The sequence below is a fragment of the Misgurnus anguillicaudatus genome, chromosome 21, assembly GCF_027580225.2.
Source record: "Misgurnus anguillicaudatus chromosome 21, ASM2758022v2, whole genome shotgun sequence".
NCBI classification, from domain to species: domain Eukaryota; kingdom Metazoa; phylum Chordata; class Actinopteri; order Cypriniformes; family Cobitidae; genus Misgurnus; species Misgurnus anguillicaudatus.
The window spans coordinates 2252574-2277179 of NC_073357.2; the positions used below are offsets into that span (position 1 = coordinate 2252574).

The window sequence follows — 24606 nt, forward strand, 5'->3', positions numbered from 1 at the left end:
TGGGGCATGCGTTCAAATTGAAAGAAACCCAAAGGGCAAATGAATGCGGTTTTCTCTTTATCCTCCTCGGCCATCTCTATCTGATAATATCCGCTCCGGAGGTCCAGGACAGAAAACCATTGGCTACCGGCTAGACAGTCCAACGCGTCATCTATCCTGGGGGTCGTATACTGGTCAGGTATCGTACGACTATTTAAAGTGCGGTAGTCCACACACATTCTCACATCGCCATTCTTTTTTCGAGCAATGACGATGGGAGATGCATATGGGCTCCGCGACTCTTTAATGATTCCGGCAGTCATCAAATTTTTTAAATGCCGACGAACGTCTTCAACATCAGCAGGGGCGATACGACGTGAGCGCTCACGGAAAGGGGTGTCGTCCCTCAGCCGTATATGATGTTTGACCCCTTGTGCTAATCCCACATCAACCTCGGATAGCGAAAATACATTCACTCTTTCTGATAATTTCTGTCTGAGTCGATCTTTCCACGCCTGCGGCACAGGGGAGTTACCAAAATCAAACGATTCTGGATCAAGTAGTTGATGGTCTTTTGGTGCCTCACGCGCGTCTCTTACTGTGTCTGTAGCATAAACTCTGCCTAGCACTGTCCCGTTCGGTATAGACTTTTCCTTAAATGTGTCATTGCGTACCAAAACTCTGACTTGGCTTGTCTCCATGGCTGAAAAGGGAACCACTACAGGAGGAACTAAGACTCCAGCAGGAAGGACATCCTCTTCAGGACCTTCTACCAGATAAATATCTTTCTCCAGGGGAGACTGACAGTCGATGTGGCCAACCACGCATTTCTCGGTCTGAGGAGGGAGTGTAAGAGGGCTATCTCCCACCCACTTCACCTCACCGACAGGCTTTTCTTCAAGAGCAGCAAGTTTACTTGTAGGGACTAACCTGTCGGCTACCCACTGAGGCTGTATCCGCATAACATGAGAGGTCTTGGGCCCTGTGCTACCAGTACAAATGTCAGCTAATCTCTGGAAAAAGCTGGCATTGGTACCAACAATCAACGGCGTTTGTTTAGGCCCTACTGGATCTGGACACACCAATGCAAGAACCGAAATTACCTCAGATGAGCCCATTAGAGCCTGTGGGAATTCCACATCCACGACAATATACCCCCGGTAAGGGTAGCTGGATGAACTCAAACCCCAGATAGCTAACCCATCAAGGTGATTTAATGGTACTTGGGGTAGGTGACTTAAGTACCATTTCTCAAAGACAATGGTCACCTGTGACCCACTGTCTAACAAAGCCAAACAAGGCTGTCCGTTAACCTTGACCTCGACTGTGGATGAAGGCCCTACTAGACCAGCTGGTAGAAGACTAGGCTCAGGAACCTCAACTAGGCTTTTCTTGGAAAAACAATTACTCTTCTCTACATCAGTATCTTTAGGTACTGAAGAGGGTTTTCTCTCTTTGGATTTGCGAAGTAATTGTAACAGTTTCTGAATGACTAAAGCAGAATTTGCGGCATGCTCACATCTGCTGGAAATGTGGCCATCTCCGCCACAATTGTAACAGAAAAAGCCATCACTGTTTTTACCTGCCGCTCTTGAGGGAGCAAATGAACCACGGCTCACCGGAAACTCTTGAGCATTCGGACTACTCGCACCCACACTAAGCACAGACAACTGTTTCTGTAGTTGTTCTACTTGAGCTTTTAGGGCTAGCACTTCTGCATTTAGCGGGTTATCTGAGGGCCGTACATCAGATTTGCTTTTAACATCATCCCTTTCTGAGGGCCGGGACAGACCAGTGCTGCCTAGTTGGAGTCGTAACTCTTTAGCATCTACTTTCACATTGTCTCGATTTGACAGTGAGCCTTTCACTCTGTCTTTAACTGTCTTATCTTTTACACTGGCACCAAGTTTACGTCTAGCCGCTTCATTTTCTTCCTCTTCTCGAATCTCATTAAGAAGTTTAAGAAACGTGGGGGGGTTTTCTTTCCGTTCATGCAGCCGCAATTTCAAAAGCATCAGATCTGATTCAATCGCACCCCTTAACAACTGTTCTACCCGGGCTCGATCAGCTCTCTGAGGCATTAACCCTCCCCGTTTAATCACTAATGTCAGCGATTTTTCTTGTCTACGGAGAAAATCAGACAAGGCCTCTCCAGGCTCTTGTCGAAGCAAACGGAAAGCAAAATATAAGTCCTCACCTGACTCTGAGGTACAAAAAGCACTTTCTAAAGCCTCAATATACTCAAGTGCGGTAGCATCTGGGTTGTTGACTCTCACCGCCTTGATCACCTCTAAGGCTGGCCCTTTAAGGCTCTCCACAATGCGTTTGCGCTTCTCCTTGGCGGAGCAGTCGGACTCAAAAATCATCAATCTAGCTTGCTCAAGCCAATTCTCACTATTCTCTTCACCTACTGGGGTAGGCTCGATACCTGAAAATATGCGTAAGCGACGGTAGGCTTGACCATCGCTAGTAGGCTTAGTTTTCTCCAACAATTCCCCAATGGCACGAATAATTGTCTCAGGTGATGTAACATTTGAAGCCAAGGGGTTAATCAGACTCTGAAGGTCAGTGATGCTTTTGCCCTCCCTACTTAAGAACTGAGATAATTTGTCAGAAAAGGCATTCACATTAGGATCCTCATCTTTTACCACAACAATTTTCCAGGTGTCCCCAGAGGATGCCAACACCTCCGATGGCACCTGGGCGGGGCAGATTTTCTCTCTGCACTCACATAAGACTAAATAGGTCCCAGGAACTGTGCCTTCTTTCGTTGCGCGAGCCCGCACTCGACCAAAGACTTTAACAGTTTGCACCGTGTCTTCGATAAACGCGACATCAGTGTCAGATGGCACACCGACAAGTAAAATTGCATGTTGTGGATCAACTTTCTCATTTGCGCACCAGCTGCGAAGTTCTTTGGAAAAATCGTTTTCTGACATTTTGCTTTTACCTTTAGTTTAGAAGACAGGGAATCCCAGCGGTGCCTCCATTATGTAGCCCCTATCCTCCGCCCCTTTACACAAGACCAGAGTTTACGATAAGGACCTGGGTTCTTTTAATACTAGATGATCTTTTAATCCTGTCTTCTACTAAATAGTTAGTCCTCCAGTGAATCACTTCAAAACTGCAAAAACACACACACTCACAAATAAACTTTTAAACACAGATATACTGTATTGAATGTCTTTTGGAATGAATGGTTTTTTTACTTGAAATGAAATATGAAACGGAATGAAATAGGACTCAATATCAAAATCTGACAATGTAATTTAAATGTAAATAAACAAATAAAATAAATTAAACAACCTTTTGTGTGAATGTCTTTCTGTTAACTGCAACTAACACTTTTTCACTGTATCCTTGCAGGATTATCAATTTTAAATCCCCGTAGTGGATTTAAGTCACAAAAGTTATCCACATAACCACCAAACAGACAGTTTAAAGCTTCAGTTACTCAATGTTATACTTTACAAATGAACTTGTAACTCCTTTAACTTCCTGTAAGCTCAAATAACTCTTTCAATATTTGAACGTATTCAAAAACACCTTAGAATTAAAGAAAAGGAAAAGACCGGTCACCTTGTTATTAGTGCACTAGAATTTTACATCTCTTTCACACGTGCACGCGCACACACATACACAGTACACACATCCCACCCCGTTGCAGGCCTGATACGAAGCTTGAGTGCGTAGTGGCCGGGAAAACAAAACTGGCCCCTTCGCTCTGAAGAGCAAACAAAAAGACTTTTTAGTTGTTTACCTCAATCTGGAAGCTAGTGTACGTTGAAACACATTCGCGTTCATCACATTGAAATGGTCCTCAGTGTCACGTGTGTTCCGATGTTTCCGTGTGCAACAGGTTCAATGGTTGTTTAATCACCAGATGTTCATAAAGTTATCAGACGATGCCCACCAACATCTCAATCCCGAGAACGAAAGTCCGCGTAATTGTCTTGAAAATCCGCTCGGTTTGAGCAGATAACAACAGCAGTTTTAGTCACAATAATAAGTTATGCCGACGTGCACAGCGTTCAACTCTGACCGAGCCAAACATGCAGAGACTGCAAACTTTGAAACAGCACAAAGTAAAATGATCCACCTCCTAAATGTAGAAATACGAGCAGTACTTCTGTTTACAGGCAAGATTCACATTCTAAACATTCAAACAAATCACTATAAATCACGTCTTTCCTCTCGGAAACTTTTGTATCGTCTCCCCGCTCTCATATCTCGAACTCTCTCTCAGCATCCCCAAACGAACCCTCCTCTCCGACCATCTGATTGGCTCAAAAACATGTCAATCACTTTTTTGTCCAATGAACATCAAATGACACCCAAACTGATGTTAGACACGTTTTTCTCATGTACAAATCAACCAAACTATAATATAGCAAAGTAAACAAAACAATACATTTTTAACAGAAACCAGTTTCAAAATACATAGAAAATAAAACATTTTATAATACATTAACCCTCAGTAAATAAAGAAAATAACAAATTTATACATCAGGGTTACATTGTGTAATTAAATAAAATAAAATAAAATAAAAGGGTCATTTTTTTACAGCCTGGTAAGAATTTTGATATTAGCAGTGTTTTTAAACTAATTCCAAAACAGCTGGCGTTTCTAAATAAGTGTTGCGCAGAAAATGTCATTCATGTCATTTTATAGATTGCACTCATTCACTTCACACACATATTATACGTGCTTTAAGGGCTTTATAATGTAGCGCTGTTCCGGTAAACACGTGATTATGTCTTTTCTATTATTCAGATGAATTCGTTATTCGTTTTGAAGCCATTATCCATGCCCTTCCGAATAACGTATTCGGCTTCGGGCACATCCCTATTGTCCACTGAAGCGAACCTGGGTTGAGCCTGGTTAGTACTTGGATGAGAGACCTCCTGGGAAAACCAGGTTGCTGCTAGTAGAGGTGTTAGTGAGACGGTGCTCACCCTGTGGTCTGTGTGGGTCCTAACACCCCAGTATGTAATGGGGACCAATTCACCTAAAATTAAATGATAACGGTACAATAATGGGTTAAGCTATGCAGCGTAGGGTCCATATAGATGCAAAAACAGTAAATTATATTAAATATAAATAGATTAAATGTTTTGTTTGTTTTTTATTCTATGGTAGAAAATATCTTCAAAGTTTGTTAGTTGTCAGTTTTATATTGTGCACATACATAACACAGTATAACACAATTAAGTATAATATTTTGACGTGCCTGTTGCATTTTGTTAATGTATTTAAAATGATTTGACATAATATTAACGATTATTGAGATTTTAATGACAGTTTAATGTAATGTTAACCCATAAAGCTAGGTAGTTTCTTAAGTTTGATAATTATTCTGCTATGTCATGTTTATGACAGATTTATGACAAGTTATGATGTACAATGTCATATTTGCATATGATGTGAGTTTATATTTGACACATTCACTCTTCTGTCACACACACACACACACACACACACACACACACACACACACACACACACACACACACACACACACACACACACACACACATTCTGGTTTCCATGTTTTGTGGGGACAGTCCATAGACGTCATGGATTTTATACTGTACTAACTGTATATTCTATTCCCCTTACCTACCCCATTCCCTAACCCCAACCATCACAGAAACACTTATACTACTTCACATTTTCAAGAAACATCATTCTGTTTGATTTATAAGCTTTTTTCCTCATGGGGACATCAAAATGTCCCCACAAGGTCACAAAAACACTGGTATTCCTATCTTTGTGGGGAGAATTGGTCCCCACAACGTGATAATTACCAGGTACACACACACACACACACACACACACACACACACACACACACACACACACACACACACAGTCTTACAGATGAAAATAGATTCACATTCAAACTCTTAAGTATTGTGATGAATGAAAATTATTGAATCAATCTTTCTTTACTTTCTTAAACAGAGAGCAGCAAAGATTACATCTATAACATAACAAAAACATCATGGAGAGACGCTCAGAGATTCTGTAGAGATCATCATACTGATCTGACCAGTGTGAGGGATAAAACTGAGAATGAACAGATTCAGACAATAATTAATAATAATGATGATGATAACAAAAACAACATCAACACTAATGATAATAATAATAATAATAATAATAATAAAGTCTGGATTGGTCTGTTCAGTGATTCATGGGAGTGGTCAGATAAGAGTGACTCCACCTTCAGATACTGGAAGTCTGGTGAACCTAATGGTAATAATTCTGAACCATGTACAGAAGTCCTCATAAATACTGAGGGTCGCTGGAATGATCAATCTTGCAGTACCTCTCGTACTTTTGTGTGTCATGAAGGTGAGCAGATCCTCACAAACACTTCACAAATCTTCATCTTATAATCTCATAATGATGTGTTTCTGTGTTGTCAGTTATTTGGTGTTGTTTGTGTGGTTTGATTCATTTGTAAATCTTATCTGCACCTCTTCCTCTCCTATCATCTCTCTATAGTTCTTGTAGTCTGTGTGTGTTTATGTCATGACCTGATCTCTCTATTTCTTGTCTTATCCGAGTTTGAGAGATTAGGTTGTGACAGTACGTGTCTGCCCTGAGAGAGTTGTGTGACATGCCCTTCCGCGGTCCACGTTTCTCTCAGGGTTCGTGAATTGTTTCCTGCTCCCTTATGTTTGATTAAGCTCCAGGTGTATGTTGTTAGTACTCCCTATTTAAAACCCTTCTGTCCTGTCCTCCGTGCGTTGGTATTCTTCTCTGTTTCCTGCAAAGCCTCTAGTGTGTATTCCCGTTCCTGGTATCCTGTGTGAGTTTATTTAGTTTATGTAGTTTAGTGTTCTCAGTGTTTATGTAGTTAGTTTGGTTCTCGTGTCTGTTTATTGTATGTTTTACCCCCTCGTGGGTGTTTTGGTTCTGTGTCTTTGTATATATTAAAAGTATTCTTCATTTTAGTCTGCGTTTGGGTTTTCCTCGTCTCTTGTGTTTCCCGATCGTGACAGAATACCAACGCCAAATTAAAACCCAGCGGACTATGGACCTCGATCCTAATATCGACTACGAGGCTTTTCGTGGTACAACACTGGTTCGACGCGGGGGAAGCAACGCGTGGAGAGATGCCACGGCCAGAGGGGCATTCCAGGGAGGAAGTACCTCTTTTCCAGCCCCTCTGGCAACCATCCCGGAGCGTCGGCGAGTGGCCGGCAGACAGGCCCTTCTCGTCTCTGCCACCGGTGTCCTGTCCACCCGACAGTCTCAGGGGGAAACGTGAGAGACATGCCTCCTGGGACTCGGCGTCGGGTGGTTCAGCTTCGGAGTTGGGTGGTCCGGCTGTGCTGTCTCCCACTTCTCCGGCACTTTCCGCTCCTCGTCCTAGATGGAAGACGAGGAGGAATAACACCTCTCTCGTGCAACTAGTACCAGCTACTTCTCCCAAGTCTCCAGAGTCGCCGGCGCGTCCTGAGTCGCCGGCACGTCCTGAGTCACCTGTACGTCCGATGGAAGTGGAGGAATTCACCTTTTCCGGCGGATCGGAACCATCTTGTCCGTTTCAGTCCTCGTTTCCTGTGCCCCCTGTGCTCTCTGTTCCTGAGTCCCCTGTGCTTCCTGTGCCCCCTGTGTTCCCACGTCAGCCCCCTCTCGTTGTCATGAACTCTCATTCTTCCCCCCGGACTTCTCCATCTTTCACCAGTACCACCAAAAAGACTCATAAAACTGTTAGGACACAAACTGATTTTCACCATACAAACTTTACTGTTACTCCCCCTCCTCTTCCATGTATTTTGTTTCTGTGATTATGTTGTCATGTTTACCATTGGTTTTGGTTTCTTTGTTTTCCTGGTTTTTGTCCCATTTTAGGTCCTGTGTTTAGTGTCTCCTCCTGAGGGCGTCTAGTATCCGCCCTTGGGGGGAGGGTACTGTCATGACCTGATCTCTCTATTTCTTGTCTTATCCGAGTTTGAGAGATTAGGTTGTGACAGTACGTGTCTGCCCTGAGAGAGTTGTGTGACATGCCCTTCCGCGGTCCACGTTTCTCTCAGGGTTCGTCAATTGTTTCCCGCTCCCTTATGTTTGATTAAGCTCCAGGTGTCTGTTATTAGAACTCCCTATTTAATACCCTTCTGTCCTGTCCTCCGTGCGTTGGTATTCTTCTCTGTTTCCTGCAAAGCCTCTAGTGTGTATTCCCGTTCCTGGTATCCTGTGTGAGTTTATGTAGTTTAGTGTTCTCAGTGTTTATGTAGTTAGTTTGGTTCTCGTGTCTGTTTATTGTATGTTTTACCCCCTCGTGGGTGTTTTGGTTCTGTGTCTTTGTATATATTAAAAGTATTCTTCATTTTAGTCTGCGTTTGGGTTTTCCTCATCTCTTGTGTTTCCCGATCGTGACAGTTTAATGACAGAATTATTAAACTGATCTGAGTTCATTGATAGTGTTTGTCCTGTATGTTTGTGTTTGTGTGTTCAGATCATCTGATATTGATCAAGAAGACGATGAGTTGGTCTGAAGCTCTGGTTTACTGCAGACAGCATCATGTGGATCTGGTTTCAGTTGTTTCAGAGAAGATTCAGCGCTGGTTGAAAGAGGTGATTGTAAGCGCCTCTACTGCGTCTGTATGGATGGGGTTACGTCACTCCTGTAGTGTGGGGATTTGGTTCTGGGTGAATGGAGAGCCGGTGTGCTATCAGAATTGGGCTCCAGGGAACGGGACATCAGTAGAGGACTGTGATCCTAAAGTGAGATCTGGAGCTGTTCAGCGTGATGGAGATCATCAGTGGATCAGTCGTCCTGATACTGACAAACTCAACTTCATCTGCATCAAACATGATTAGGAATGATATGATATATGTTTGTGTTCATCACTTTCTCTTTATACTGACTTTAGTTTGGGTTTTAATACATTATGAATAAATGATATTATTATAAGATTAAACTATTATCTGGGGTAAATCATCTTTTGTTTTCACACTTATGTCATTTTTTGAGTTTTTAGTAAGGGGTAAAAATTATTTTAATTATTTTAGGTGATGAGTTTAAGTGAAATTAAATGTATTTCTGGATGTTAAGAGAATCATATGAGTTTGTGTTAATAGTTTTAATAACAGATGATTCAGATGTGTGTTTGTGTTTTTCTCTTTCATCATCTTTAGAAATGTCTGCTTGTATCTGAAACTCTGTAACAGATGATCCTGTATGAAAAATGAAATACAATAAAGATTGGATTATATTGTGTATGTATTGGGTTCATGCATTAAATAAATTAATCTACAGTCAGTATTTATCTCTACTGTACAGTTAAATGAACACAGTTTATATGGTTTCACTACATGGAGTAACTTCATATGAAGTAGATTTACTCAGTAAGATATGATTGATGATGAGTGCTGTTAACAAAGAGAAACAATAAAGAAAAGATGAAAGAAAAATTTAATAAAGAAAAGCACAAATCACAACAATTACAACACCTGAACATAAAAGATTAATTTTTAAAGGTCACATATGGTAAAAACTGAAATTATGTGGCTTTTTCATAATAACTGAGGTCTAGGGTCTATGTAAGTACCATATAAGTTTCAAAACAGTCATTTAAAAGTCAAATTCACACAAGCTGCTTAAAGTAGCTGTGAGTTAAAACGGTTCATTTGTACTTCCGAAAAGTTTCTACATCAGCGTGAGACAGTCACCGCCTTCAATCGCCACCCCGAGCACTGTCCACCGTCCACTGCCCCACCCTCTTTTTGCCAAACAAACTCCTCAGAAATATCACACCATCTGAGAAAATGCTGTTCAATTGATGGATGTCAGGAAACTAAATCATTGCAAAGGCTTCTAAAAACATTAATATACAAGAACAATGGCTAATATTCATTTATTCAGAAATTCCTCAACAAATATTTCGACTTTAGCCGTCTGATCTAAACATTTCACAGGTGACTGCTTCAGTGTGGCAGTTTAATGCGGGTTTCTCCAGGAATCTACTCATCAAAGATGTTGCAGTCCTTACTTTGTTGGATCCGACCTCAAATCCACAACCTGTAAGTAAACACATTTTAAGCAGGGCTGCACGATAACCATTGATTAGTAGTAGTAAAGCGACATCACCTGCTTAGAACCGGCTGCAGCCTCTGAAAGCAGCTGATGGTGATTTACTACTAATCAATGAACCGGCTTTACTGAAGAGGTGCGCGAGACAATCGCATGCGATTTATCAGCAGTCCTAACTTTTAAGTTACATTATGGAGCCAGAGAAAACTGAAATTATATATTGTAAACAGTTATGCTACGCTAACGTAATGCTAACGTGTTGCTAATGTCACAAGGTGACGATCTTTTTTTTTCTTTGGGGCGGAACCAAAATTATGGAAGTTTGGTTCCGCCCTGAAGTGTTTTCCGCCCGGACCGGAAAAAATGAACACCGGACTTCCGGTAAGCGCCGCGGGCGGGAAAATTGCCGAATTAGATGCACCTGTGCCTAGTTATGAAGAGCGGTTGGTGATTGGAGGACACGCTAAACAGGGCAGTACTTAAGACCAAGTTTAATCACAGTTCAAAGAGCTTTTTGGTGTGTGTGGAAGCGCTGTGTTGTGCTCGTTTGGCGTGTTGCTGGTGGTTGTCTGAACTCTCTCTCTCACAGGCTGGAGTCGTATGGTGGCGAAGATATTCGTGGACCTGAAAGGGAAACGGAAAGGAATACATTTTAAACGGAGACAAAGTGAAACGGAACTGAGACGGGCCTCGATGTGAGTACTCAGATTATATTGGAAACGCATTGCTATTTATCTGCCTTTGTGATAGATACCTCCAGGAGAAGGAGGGCGGCCCTACCACTAAACTAGCGCGGTGGGTGAGCCGAAGGAATTCATACTGAAGCAGTCACAACGACGATACTACCAACTAGGCCGTATATTTCATCGCCAGATCCAACCTAAGCGAAGTGGAGGAAGACGGGTGTCCTTTGTGTTCACTAGAGTGTGGTGGGGGAGTCCTTGTGCTGTGGAAACCTTTATTTTGACGTGGTGCTGTATATTGCTATGGATTGCTGTGCATTATTGTGTGTCTTGTCAGATAAACCCCCGCCTTCATACACGTCGTCGAGGGAGGACGAAGAGGCTGTCTGCCCTTATCTACTTCAGTATAGCATATGTTGTGAGTGTGCTCCAGGTCTAAGGAAATAGTACGGTGACTCGGAACGATTTTTCCCCCGTCTAGACATTGGGTGAAATTGGAGAGTGGCGGCGAAGAACAGAAGGATTAGCAGATGTGTGAGTACGATCAGGGACTGTCGTTGTGGATGTGTTAAACTGTATAGAAGTTGCTGTTGCAGAGTGAGAGGTGTAGGAACTTCCCCGTCCCGAGGTCTCTACAAAGGGGCGCCCCTGTCCAGTGTTCGATCACCTAACGGTAGCGAGGAGAGGGCAGCGCTCGGCCCGGTGAGACGGTGTGACGTCCACCCCTCTGTAACCATCGAGCCAGTCGAGAGGGTTCGCCCCCGACGCCATGTAGGAACTGCTTGTCCCAGCAGACATATCGCAAACAATTGACGTAAGCCTGCCACATTTGCTAGAAGTCATATCTACTAACCTCTTTGAGCCCGTTCATCGACAGATACGGAGAACACATTGTCTCCGATCGTCACGGAGTGAGCGCCACGAGTGAAACATGTACTTACGGTACGCTGTGTCCCGCAGAAGAGGTGAGAGCCATATGAATCGAATTAACTGCACCTTTGTGTCCTAGTCACCACCTGTGGAGAAGGAAAGAGAGAGAGTGAACAACACGAGAAGAAACGAGTGAAACTTGTACTTACGGTACGCTGTGTCCCGCAGAAGAGGTGAGAGCCATACGAATCGAATTAACTGCACCTTTGTGTCCTAGTCACCACCTGTGGAGAAGGACAGAGAGAAAGTGAACAACACGAGAAGAAACGAGTGAAACTTGTACTTACGGTACGCTGTGTCCCGAGGAAGAGGTGAGAGCCATACGAATCGAATTAACTGCACCTTTGTGTCCTAGTCATCACCTGTGGAGAAATAGAGAGGAAAAGTGAGCGGCACGTCCAGAACTGTGCGAGGACAAGGGAGAAGGCTCCTCGAACTAAGCTAGGTGCTCAAACAGGACGTTACTTCTAACACTCATACTGCTTTGATTTCTGCCTCCAGGAAGAAGAAGGATGGCGCCACGGATAGTAGAGACCAGGCAGGAGCCTGAGTCTCACATCCCAGCCCACAGGGCTTTGGACCCCCCCCCGTTGCCCCCTTCCTCCTTGTCACCCTCTTGGCCGTGGCCTACCTGGAGGGCAGAGCCAGATACTAGTTTTAATTTCCCTTCCCCGTTTCCCCACTACATTTTAAATATTTAAACAAATAAATAAATATTGTTTTTATACTTATCTGTCCTCGTTGTTGTCCGGTCATTGGGTTGGTTTTGGGGACCTCCTCGAGGTGGAAGTTGAGAAGGGGCGTGGTAAAAATAAAAAATGGTAAATGGACTGCATTTATATAGCGCTTTTAACAGACCTATGGCCATCCAAAGCGCTTTACAAGTTGCCTCACATTCACCCATTCACTCACGCATTCATACACCGACGGCGGTGTCAGCCATGCAAGGCGCCATCCAGCTCGTCGGGAGCAACTGGGGTTAGGTGTCTTGCTCAAGGACACCTCGACACTTGGTCCGGTGGAGCCGGGGATTGAACCACCAACCTTCCGGTTTATAGACAACCTACAACGTGGCTTTAGCCATTAGCAGCCAGCCCCTGGGTGTGACACTAACTAGATGCTTTGTAACGCTAAAGTCTTTGGTAGCCACCGCTTTTGATAGAATATCTGTTGGAAATCAGACGTTATTTGTTGGTGTCTGTTTGTTTACTGAGTTAAACATGGTAAGGTTAAAATCTCTTAGTCTCTGTGTCTGTTGGTTTACTAACCTAACATTTAGTGTCCAGAAACTAACACTTGTAATTACATGGGTAACTTTATTTCATTCATAAAACAACAGGCCTATAAGAAGATAGGCTCATGCATATTACTTATTACAGGCCAAAATGACCTGTTTTTAGCAGAGCTCCTGAAAGAGGAGCTGTAAAAAATATATAGAGATATATGCAAATATATATTCTTAAGGACATCATAACCTAAAATTAAACTCTAGAAAGCTTAGAAATATGTGACCTTTAATGTGTTATAAGAGGACACTCACTTATTATTATGTTGAATTAAAGTAAACATTTATATTAAAGTATAAAATCTTAATTGAAAATCAATGAAATATCCTATAATGCAACGCGATTGGGTTTTAAATTCAAAAAGTTAATCTATAAAGCATATTGTAAACACTCTTTTCAAGTGTAGATGTGATATCTGTATCAAGAAATGCATTGCTTGTTTACTTGTACTTGTGTAACAACACCTGAGTGAAACACAATAAGACATTCATATTTGATACACCAGTGCTTTAAGTGGGCCGGAACGCCCCGGTACTCAGTACCGCCACTTCTAAAAATAGCTCTTGAGCGTACCACCACCTCTCCCTGAGCCCAGAACGTGCTTTTAGCGTACCGGAACGCTCATTTGCACATCTGTTTAAATCAGAGGTTTTAATCCTTTGGCTGCGCTGCCGCTTTTAAGAGTGCTCTTCACAATGTACACTTCCTAATTCGTCCCACCGAGAGCAGAGACTACATTACCATACACCCTTGAGTTTACAAGATAAAAGCGCATGCGTCGCCTGTCAGTCAGCCTTAACGTGGTGTAGAGAGGTGTGCACCATACCCGTCAAGTATCCCGTATTTTACCCTTCTTTCCCGCCGTCCTCCCGTATTAGTATTTTCCCTTAAATCTCCCGTATTTTATCCTCCGTAATTTCGCACGCAAAGGTTGTGATCTGATCTATAAAAAGATCGCTAAAGATCCACTGATTCCGCTAATCCACTTCGTGTTTTCCCGCCCGCTCCGCAGCATCTCAGTGTGCACTCTCTGCCTGGACGACAGTTTCTGAAGTTCGTTCCATTAACAGGTAGATTTATTACATTATATCAGCTGTTAAACCGCAGAATTACTCATTTGGAAGTTTGTTTATGTATTTGTAAAATGTAAAAGTGCTAACAACTTAGCAAGCAAACCAAAACAAAATATCCACATTCTTACTATTATCGCTTGTCTAATGGATTTAATGTTCCCGATCAGATCTTAGTTAATATAAACACTAAATTTGCTGTTGTTGGCACACTTTGTAGGCAAAAAATACAAAAAACACAAATGCCTTCACAAAATAAAGACAGAGAACGGAAAGGGAGGCTGCTTCTAAAGGCAGTTCAACATTGCAAACATGGATTCAAAGATCCATCAAGCCAGCAGGTAAATCATATTGAATATTTTTTGTCACACTTTAATTCTTGTTATTATATTTCCCATTATAATCACTTGTCTAAGTTGATGCTAGTAATATAACACATCATATTTATAATACTTTATTAAAACCATACTAATAGTACCATCCCCCTTAGTGCCCTTTTTGGTTTGGGACACTGCCCAACGAAATTTCAATGAATTTGAACGACGCGCACAGTAGTTTTACCACCCGCAAAATGGAAAACAATGGGAAAAAATAAAGTGACGACTTTCTAGTTTTAAATTGCCAGTATTTTGTTATTCTTGAACCCATAGACATGGTCTTGGTGTCATTTTAAAGTTTCTGTTTTAAGCTCTTTCTATCTGAACAACTAGTTCTAGCATTTGACCATGCTGAAAATTTTACTTATATAACTACCTTTCGCACATTTTATGTATGTTCAATAGCTATTTCTAGCTCAAGCAAATCCACAAACTTGTATAAGGATTTATTATTTTTTACAAGGTCGTCTGTTGACTGCTGAATATAAAACCCCTTCAATATAGAAGTCCAGTCAGCAAAAAAAAAAAAAAAGAAAAATAGAGTACCGGCACTTCTTTTGGGCCACTTAAAGCACTGTGATACACTCAAAAAAAAATGATTTATTCAATTTACTAAATTTTTTAAGGTAAGTGGTTGCAATCAATTTATTTATGCTACATTTAAACAAAAGTTTTTTGTTTTGTTTTGTATTACTATTTTTTAAAAATGTAGTTTAAATAAATTGCTTGCAACCACTTACCTTAAAAAAATTTAGTTAATTGAATGAATCTTTTTTTTTTCAGTGTAGTGTGATGTTTGTAAATAAACAGAAAAAGATGCAGTGGAAGATTTGATAGCAGCCTGAAGCCACAACAACATTTAAAGTCTAAAGTCTGTGTTTATCAAGCATTCAGAAATATTTTTATGTAAAAAAAAATGTATTATCAAAATTGTCTATATTCACCTCGTCCATATTTAATGCAAAGTACTTTTGTACAAGGAAATAATTTGGATATGCTGTGAGGACTTGACTTAATAAAATAAACGTGTTGTTCAGAACCGTCAGGCAAATTGTATTTGAATAGAGGACATGAATGCAGATATCAACAGCAACATTTAATACTGTTTTTTGTTTTCTGTCATGTGTTATGTGTTTTTGTGTCAATAATGGGGCTACAGCAATACAAAACAGCATTAGTCTATATAACTTGTGTATTTTATCAGTCCTCTTAAGCTATACAACAGCTTTGTTTGATTCTTCTGTAAATATTTAGTGAAATCTCATTTCTCTACTGAAGGTAAACATTCACAACACTTTTAGATTTGACATCATCAGGTTGTTTTTGTAAAAAATTACAACTTACAGTATAATAAAGTAACTTCATAATTTTGTGTATAAGATTAACTGTCAACATGTTGCTAAGAAAGATGGACTTTGATACTCAATGAGATTCAGAGTAGATCTTCAATAAACCTTTGTGAAGTCTTTTTATCCTGAGAACTTATTGAAATATATTTATTAATAAAAACACATCTCATCCACCTCATCTTTGACTATTTGCTGTATTTTTACTGTTGATAAACACAAATAAGGGAGAAAACTGTCACCACTTTTTTCCGCTTTGAGATCTGTTATCATCACAGATACAGACTACAGGGCGACAGGTGGAAAAATATACAAATAAGAAGGAAATAAAATATGAAAACTTTTTTACCAAAAAACAGAAATGATGGGAGGTGTTAAAGAGCAGATATAATATAATGACATCTAAACACACAGACTGAGAAACAGCAGATTCAGAAGAGAAACACACAACATCAAAAGTAAGAACAAACTCTTATTTATATTATAATGATATTGTTAATATCACACTGATTTATAAAGATTGTGGTTTAATAACTGATAATTGAACTTTATTTAGACTTGATAAATAGTAACTTTGACGTCGGTATAATAACTGCCCACTATGAATTTATTCTTCATTTATTAAACATAAATAGACATTAGTAAGTGTTTTATAAATGCTTTGTTCTTGATTTTTAAGCATATATATATATAATGTGTTTATTTAATAATTGTCTTTTTATACTTAATTAATGATCAATTCATCATTTCTATAGTTAGTATTACATTATTTACAAACCAGTTATTAAGATGTTGTCAGTGGTTCATAAGATCATTTAGGAAGTGTAAGTAAATGATTCATAAACATTCATTTTAAATGTATTTAAACATTCATTTATATATATTTATATATTATAACAGTTTAAAGGCTCAGTTATCTTTTAAACAGAAAAAGGAAACAAACACAACACAGAGTATTACAGAACACAGAAATATTTATTTTAGAAGCAAAAATTAAACTGTACAACTGTACACTTCATATAAAATGAAAAATAAACCTCTCATAAAAAGATAAAAAGCAACAAAATGAACAGCAAAGAAAGTGAATATTAATTTTAAAAAAAATAAGCAACTAAATAAAAGAGATAGAAAAACAAATATAATCAACAAATGATAAAACAATATCCGACAATTATGTTTTATTTATACCACGGGTCTGTTGAATGCTGCATTCTGATTGGCTGAGAAATGTTCTATGGGTGTTGATTATTTTTCTGTAAACCGCACACCTAATTTTTCAAATGTCTTAAAAATAGGCACCAGAGCAATGTTTGTGGTAACCGTGGTATAAGCGGAATAATTGACTCCGGTCCTTTGAATTATTTGAAAATAATGCACACCTGCAGTGTAACGGCACTCCGCTTCGCGTCGTGCCGCATTACCACCTTGGTGTGCATTATTTTCTTATAATTCAATGGCCCGTCGTCAACTATTCCTTACATAAATTACTATTTTTTGTTTTATATTTTACTCTGTTTTTAGTTTCCTTTTTTGTTTAAAAGTTAACTGAGCCTTTAAATCTCCTTTATAAAAGCTTTACAAAGCATAACTAGTCCTCACTTTAGATGAGCTTACAAAAATAGTTAACTGACCACTTATACATGTTTAGAACTACCTGAATGAATCATGAATTACAATAGGAATATGTGTTAATGAAAGATTTATTAACACAATGACTAACTTATTACTAAACATCTAAATAATAAAATGTATAAATGAATATTTAAATAGTTTATAAATCATTTACTTACACTTCCTAAATGATCTTATGAACCACTAACAACATCTTAATAACTGATCTGTAAATAATGTAATACTTGTTTTAGAAATGATGAATTGATCGTTAATAAAGTATAAAAAGACAATTAATAAACACATTATAAATATGCTTAAAAATCAAGAATATAGCATTTATAAAATACTTACTAATGTCTATCAATGTTTAATAAATGATGAATTGACTATTTATTACTGCTTAAGTAATGCTTTATTAATGCTTCATAGTGTAATTATTATGAAATTATTATGAAGGTATAAATGTTTTTATTAAGATACTGATCTGAGATCAGTGTTTGACTTCTGAATATAACACATAAAGATAAGACAGTGAGATGTTTTGATCTAAGATGAGTTAAGATGTTTTCAATGTTTCTCTTCTTCAGAAATGGATGAATCTCTATATTTCAGACTTCTTGTCATTGGTGAGTGATGTGTTTCTGGTTTATAATGTCATGTGAACTGACTGTGTTTTAAGTAAGGAATAATTGACGACGGGCCATTGAATTATAAGAAAATAATGCACGCAAGGTGCAATGCGGCACGACGCGAAGCCGAGTGCCTTTACACCTTGGGTGTGCATTACTTTTAAATAATCTAAAGGACCGGAGTCAATTATTCCTCTTATACCACGGTTACCACAAACATTGCTCTGGTGGCTATTTTTAAGAAATTTGACAAGTTAGTTGTGCGGTTATTAGAAATTAATGCATACCCACGGAATATTTCTCAGCCATATCAGAACACAGCATTTAACCTCTTATGGAATGGCTGAAATTCCACAAGGGGGCGTATTTGTTCCTCAGACGTTGAACAATAAACGTGACATCTGAATATATTCATTATAAATCGTGAATGAAAAGTGAGATTCGAACAAATCTCCGTTAGTGAACTAATTGTATACACTATTTATATCGTAATTCGGTCAGAAACGCCAAGATTGTGAGAAGAACAAATCGTTTTGGATTAAAAGGCTTGGATATTCCATTTCCTTGGACTTTTGGGGATTTATGAACAATTTTTTTGGGACAATTTCACCGAAGCGGATAAAGGGAAGATTTTGAAGGTAAGTAAATATCCTAAATCGGCGCCACCGTGGGTGCGCTTAATGGAATCCCTAAAGTCTAAGCTTTCCAACGATGTGCCGCATGACCGTATATTTTAAAGATTTAATGCTTCAAAGTTACAATGACATAATGCAGCCTCACGTGCAGGGAGGGGGTGTACCGTGTACGGCACAGTGTTCCTTATCAGGTTTACATACCCGTAATAAAGAATCAAACGCTCTCTTTCATAGCTCTCTGTTCAGTATCGGAATGCAGTCAGCGCCGGTATCATCACATAAACATCAATATGACCTGGACTGATGCTCTGATATACTGCAGAGAAAACTACACAGATCTGGCCACAGTCAACAACATGAATGACATGAATGAACTGATGAATAAAGTGAAGAACAGCAGTGTGAATAGTAATAATCTGAGATTCTGGATTGGACTGAAGAATACAGGTGATTATACATGGGAGCGGTCTATGGGTCACACTGTGAACTATACCAACTGGGCTAATTGTCAATCAAATTATCAAAATTGTGTTTATATGCAAAATAGTGGAGAATTGTATCATAAGGACTGTAACAAAGAGTTGAGATTCATCTGCTACAACGGTGAGTTCAGCTTCTTAAAATGACAGCAAACCTTCACTAAACAAAACATGATGTGATGTAAAGTTAAACATAAATCAACAATAAACATCATCACAGTTAAGAAACAGAAATATTTTCTGTCATTTGTCACAAACCATCATTTAAATGTGGTAAATTTTGTCTGAGAGACACGCACGCGCACACACACACAGAGAAAGAGAGAGAGAGAGAGAGAGAGAGCATTAACTCGAAACTTAAACATGAAATTCACATCCAAACTCCAAGTGTTGTGAGAATGAATGAAAATGATTGAATCAATCTTTCTTTACTTCCTTAAACGAGAGCAGCAAAAATTACATCTATGTGGCGTCTAATAAAACATGGAGAAAAGCTCAGAGATTCTGCAGAGAGACTCATACTGATCTGACCAGTGTGAGGAATGAAACTGAGAATGAACAAATTCAGAAGATCATGAATAACAGTCAGATATCTGAAGTCTGGATTGGTCTGTTCAGTGATTCATGGGAGTGGTCAGATAACAGTAGCTCCTCCTTCAGAAACTGGAAGTCTGGTCAACCTAGTGGTGGTAAAGTTCCACAATGTACAGAAGTCCTCATGAATACTGAGGGTCAATGGAATGATTTGGGTTGCCAGTACAAGCGTACTTTTGTGTGTCATGAAGATGAGCAGATCCTCACAAACACTTCACAAATCTTCATCTTACAATCTCATCAGATGTGTTTCTGTGTTGTCAGTTATTTGGTTTGGTGTTGTTTGTGTGGTTTGAGTCATTTGTAAATCTCATCTGCACCTCTTCCTCTCCTATCATCTATCTATAGTTCTTGTAGTCTGTGTGTGTTTAATGACAGAATTATTAAACTGATCTGAGTTCATTCACAGTGTTTGTTCTGTATGTTTGTGTTTGTGTGTTCAGATGAGCTGATATCAATCCAGAAGAATCTAACTTCATCTGCATCAGAGATGATTCAGAATGATATGATATATGTTTGTGTGCATCACTTTCTCTTTATGCTGGCTTTAGTTTGTGTTTTGATTTAATACATTTTGAATAAATATTATGTTAGTAATAATTGACGACGGGCTGTTGAATTATTTGAAAGTAATGCACACGCAAGATGGTAATGCACGAAGCGGAGTGCCTTTACACAGCAGGCTTGCATTATTTTCAAATAATTCAAATGACTGGAGTTAATTATTGTGCTTATACCACGTTTACTACCAAAAAATGGCTCTGGTGCCAATTTTTAAGACATTTAATATGTTAAGTGTGTGGTTTACAGAAAAATAATCAACACCCATTGAACATTTCTCAGCCCATCACAATAAAACATTTAACAGACCCGTGGTATAATATAAGAAGAAACTATTCTCTGTGGTAAATCATATATTGCATGCTTACACACTTATTTAATCTTTTGGTTTTTAGTGAGGGGTAAGAAATTAAACAGAAGGTGTCATCATATTTAGTCACTTGTTGTGTTGTGTTTTTTAATAGTATAAGTTGATGAATTTATATCAAAGTTAAATGAAATGTATTTCTGGATGTTAAGAGAATCATATGAGTTTGTGTAATAGTTTGATAACAGATGTGTGTTTGTGTTTTTTTCTCTCATCATCTTTAGAAATTTCTGTTTTTATCTGAATCTCTGACACAGATGACCCTGTATGTCAAATAAAAAATCTGTCTAAGGAACATAAATTTAAATAAACTCATATATTATAATCAAATGTAGTCTTTAAATGTTATCCCTGTATTTTATCTCATACTGTATGGTCAGTTTAGAGTTTATTGAATAGTTTAAGGCCATCAACATGTGCAAAAAACACAAGAAAAAACAAGAAAATTTATAATTTATTGATTTGTACTAAATGAAAGACAAAAACACTTTACATGAGAGTGTACGTCATATTGAATATTATTATAAATATGATAAATGCTTAATCACTGTAATGAAACATCAAGCCGAACACATTCATAAAACATTCACAGCTGCTATCTTCAGCATTGATTCCCAGTACAATAGTTTCTCTGTGATTTCAGATGTAGTTTTTATGGATGGTTTAATGATGCTGTTTATCCAGCCACCAGACTCTCCCTGCATAGAACACACACACACACACACACACACACACACACACACACACACACACACACACACACACACACACACACAGAGAGAGAGATACAAACACAACATGGACAACTGTGCATATTAACACATAAAATATTCATAGAGAATCCAAAGAACGTAAATGCTCGTCCACAGACATAATCTCAGTACAAGCATCACAACACTGTGATATATTTGATTTCAATGACACTACAAGCTGTTTTATCATTTGTGTCAAAAGGCTGGGGTGGACGCACAACGATAAGCCAGTGTTGGAAAAGTTCACTTTCTACATTAACAAGTTCAGTTCACAGTTCACACATTTGAAAATGAACTAGTTCAGTTTATAGTTCATATTTCAAAATTTTGAACTAGTTCACAGTTCCAAAAGTGAACTAATTTTATAGTTCTTTTTTCCCATATTATTAAAAAAAAATGATTGCCATTATAGCCCATTTAGAACCACAGACAGCAATTATTTTATTAGTTTTAACACTGAAGCTAAATGCGTCAGATTTCATCTTCATATCCAGCTTTAAATCCTTATCCAACCAGGGTTTACATTAGCATTGACTGTCTTTTAATTTTGGTATTTGCTTGCACATACCTTGAAAGGCTAGCCGGTGCTTCAAGGGGGTTTTCCGGGCCAGAAGCGCTGCGAGGCATCGCATGTAGGACAAATCGCAGGTATTGCGCACCGCACGTGCACGTTAAATAGCGTGAGCTTAGCCAAAGTCTATTTCAAGATCCAGAATATGCGTAAGCAGCCTTTGTTAATCGTTAACGATTTAGGACAAATATAATCTTATTTAATGTTAAACTATATGAGTGGCGCAGCAGGGATTTGGATTTCAGCAGCATCCAGTCAGTTTTGTTTTGATGACGCATGCAGGCAGATTGGGTGTTTTTTTTTCCCGCTACACATTAAGGCCTGTTTACAGTGTGTTTTAGACGGGTTTTCGCCTGAAAGACTCTATAGAAATCTGGCACCCTATTGAACGACGTTAAACTGAGAGAGCGTTCACAAACACCAGAATGAACGAGTTCACTTTGCATTCATCAGGCAGTAATACAGTACGTTCAGTTCACGTTTGCCCAAAATATGAACGAGTTCATGAACTTTCGTTCAATGAACTCGTTCAGGCACAACACTGCAACAAGCACATATCAGCAAACTGTGGACATCCTAAGAAATCATCACCAGGAGATTCTGTCAGATAGAGGTTTCAATGTCAAAGATACAGTAGACCTGTATTGAGCCCATACCAGCATTCACCAAAAGCAGGCAGCAACTGCATCCACTGAAACAAGAAGTCCATGTGGAAAAAGTCATTGGCCTGGACAGGAACAAACTCAATATCCTTCAGATCACCATCACATGATGTCTCTCTGCCAAGGGCTCTGAAGGACACCTACCTCACATAATACTGTAGGTGAAGACAGTTTGTTGCGCTCTTTGTAATATTTGCCAATCTCTGGTCCCCATAGAATAGACACACATTAATGTACAAAATAAAAGTTTGTGTTCACAACTTAGAAGTTGAGCTGCAGCATTTTGCACTAACTGTGTATAATTACTATATACATAATAATTATACACACTACACACTTAACTGGAACACGTAAACGGGAAACTTATTTCGCCAATATTGTCTTCGCTACACAGGCTTCCGGTCCATTTTAGGATTGATTTTAGGGTTTAAATGTTTGCTTACAAATGCTTAAATGGCCTAGCTCCAACTTAACTTTCTAAACTGATAGTGCCTTTGCTGTAGTTGGCCCTAAACTCTGAAACGCACTACCTTTTTCTCTTATCAGAGTTCCTCTCAAAGGGCACTTTGTATACAGTACTTGCTTCATCTGAACAGCATGAAAACAGTCCGGTTCATCCACCAACATGTTCTCGAACTTCAATTCTGAAAAAAAAATATGTTACAAATAGAAACATTTACAGTAGAGAAAAGAACTAGAAATGTACAAGACTCTAGAATAGTCTCATATAACCAGGAAGTTACTTACGAGTTTTCCCTCTAAAATGTGTGGGTAAGCCACTGTCGATCGGTTTATGTTCAGCTGAACTCTTTGTTCATGTCTTTGTACATTTTCTTCTCTTCCCACCATACCATTGCCCTACAATCTGTCTATCTCTTTTCCCTCTACTGCTCCCTGTTCTCTTTCAACTCTTCTTGCTCCTCCTCCTCTCCCATCCTATGTGTTGTAACAACGGATCTGCGATGATCTGTACCAAACAAAGATGTTACATTCATCTAAAATATACATTAACATTTATATTGTGCAACGGTTGAAGTGATGATCAAATATGCTTGGAAGCATGCTGAACTATTTCCCTGTCAGTGTTTTTTTTTTTTTAAGTTGCCCGACCCAGTTTTAGTTTAATGCCTAACAGAAAAACGATCTTCTTTAAATAAACATAAAATATCAAATGAAAGAACAGACCATCCATTTTCCAACAACAACAACAACAACAACAAAAAACGTTTCATCCTACCTTCATTTGTTCTCTTATCAGTTATCACCTCTCAAATTTTCAAAAGCGGATATAATTCCATTTTTGTGAAGAACTTTTGTAAGAGATCAGATTCAGAGCCATTGTTGGACTTTAAGGCGTCCAATGGATGTTCATAATTTGAGAAAGACACAAATATCTAAATTGAATATTTATTGATCAGATATAAAAAAGTTACAGCATGCTGGGTGGTCTCAAGTCATAACAGCAGGATTCGACGGACTCCCCGCTCAGGACAAAAAAACATGAGTATTTATCGTCGTTCTTTCTTCACAATTCCTCCTCCCCCAATGGGCTGTTCTCGTTCATCTGACTCCATCTCCACATACCTGTGGGGGTTGCATACCACACAGACAGAAAGACATACACAGACCATTCTGTTCCCTAAGGCATTATGTCCTTATCTGGACATCTTTGTAACTTTAACACTTTTGGCAATCATCATAAAATGTAGGCAGTAAATATGTAAAACATAATTATTCAACAACACAACAATACTCCATTGTACATAAATTGGTTAAATGCATTCATTAGTTAAACATACTAATTTTCACTATCTCTAAATGTAACATAGTTATAAAGCAAACAACTTGTTTATTGGAACCATCTGTTTTGTGTGTTTTCCCTTCAGGGCTTTGTTTCTATCCCCCAACTGAAACCACAGCCTCTCAGCTTTTACACACACACACACACACACACACACACACACGCACACACACACACACACACACACACACACACACACACACACACACACACACACACAC

At 38.9% G+C, this 24606-nt stretch overlaps 1 protein-coding gene across 1 annotated transcript; it reads left to right on the forward strand.

Moving 5' to 3' along the window:
• The first annotated feature begins 3991 nt into the window (after window positions 1–3991).
• Window positions 3992–8915, forward strand: LOC141353286 (C-type mannose receptor 2-like). The gene is made up of 3 exons (XM_073859749.1): window positions 3992–4064; window positions 5945–6337; window positions 8451–8915. The coding sequence occupies exons 1-3, from the start codon at window positions 3992–3994 to the stop codon at window positions 8813–8815; spliced, it is 831 nt and encodes a 276-aa protein (XP_073715850.1). The 3' UTR covers window positions 8816–8915.
• The last annotated feature ends 15691 nt before the right edge of the window (window positions 8916–24606 follow it).

Coding starts and splice junctions, on each gene's coding strand:
- LOC141353286 (XM_073859749.1), top strand. CDS start 3,992: ATGCCGACGTGCACAGCGTTCAACTCTGACCGAGCCAAACATGCAGAG. Junction 4,065..5,944: donor AAACTTTGAAACAGCACAAA/GTAAAATGATCC, acceptor TTTCTTAAACAG/AGAGCAGCAAAGATTACATC. Junction 6,338..8,450: donor TACTTTTGTGTGTCATGAAG/GTGAGCAGATCC, acceptor TTGTGTGTTCAG/ATCATCTGATATTGATCAAG.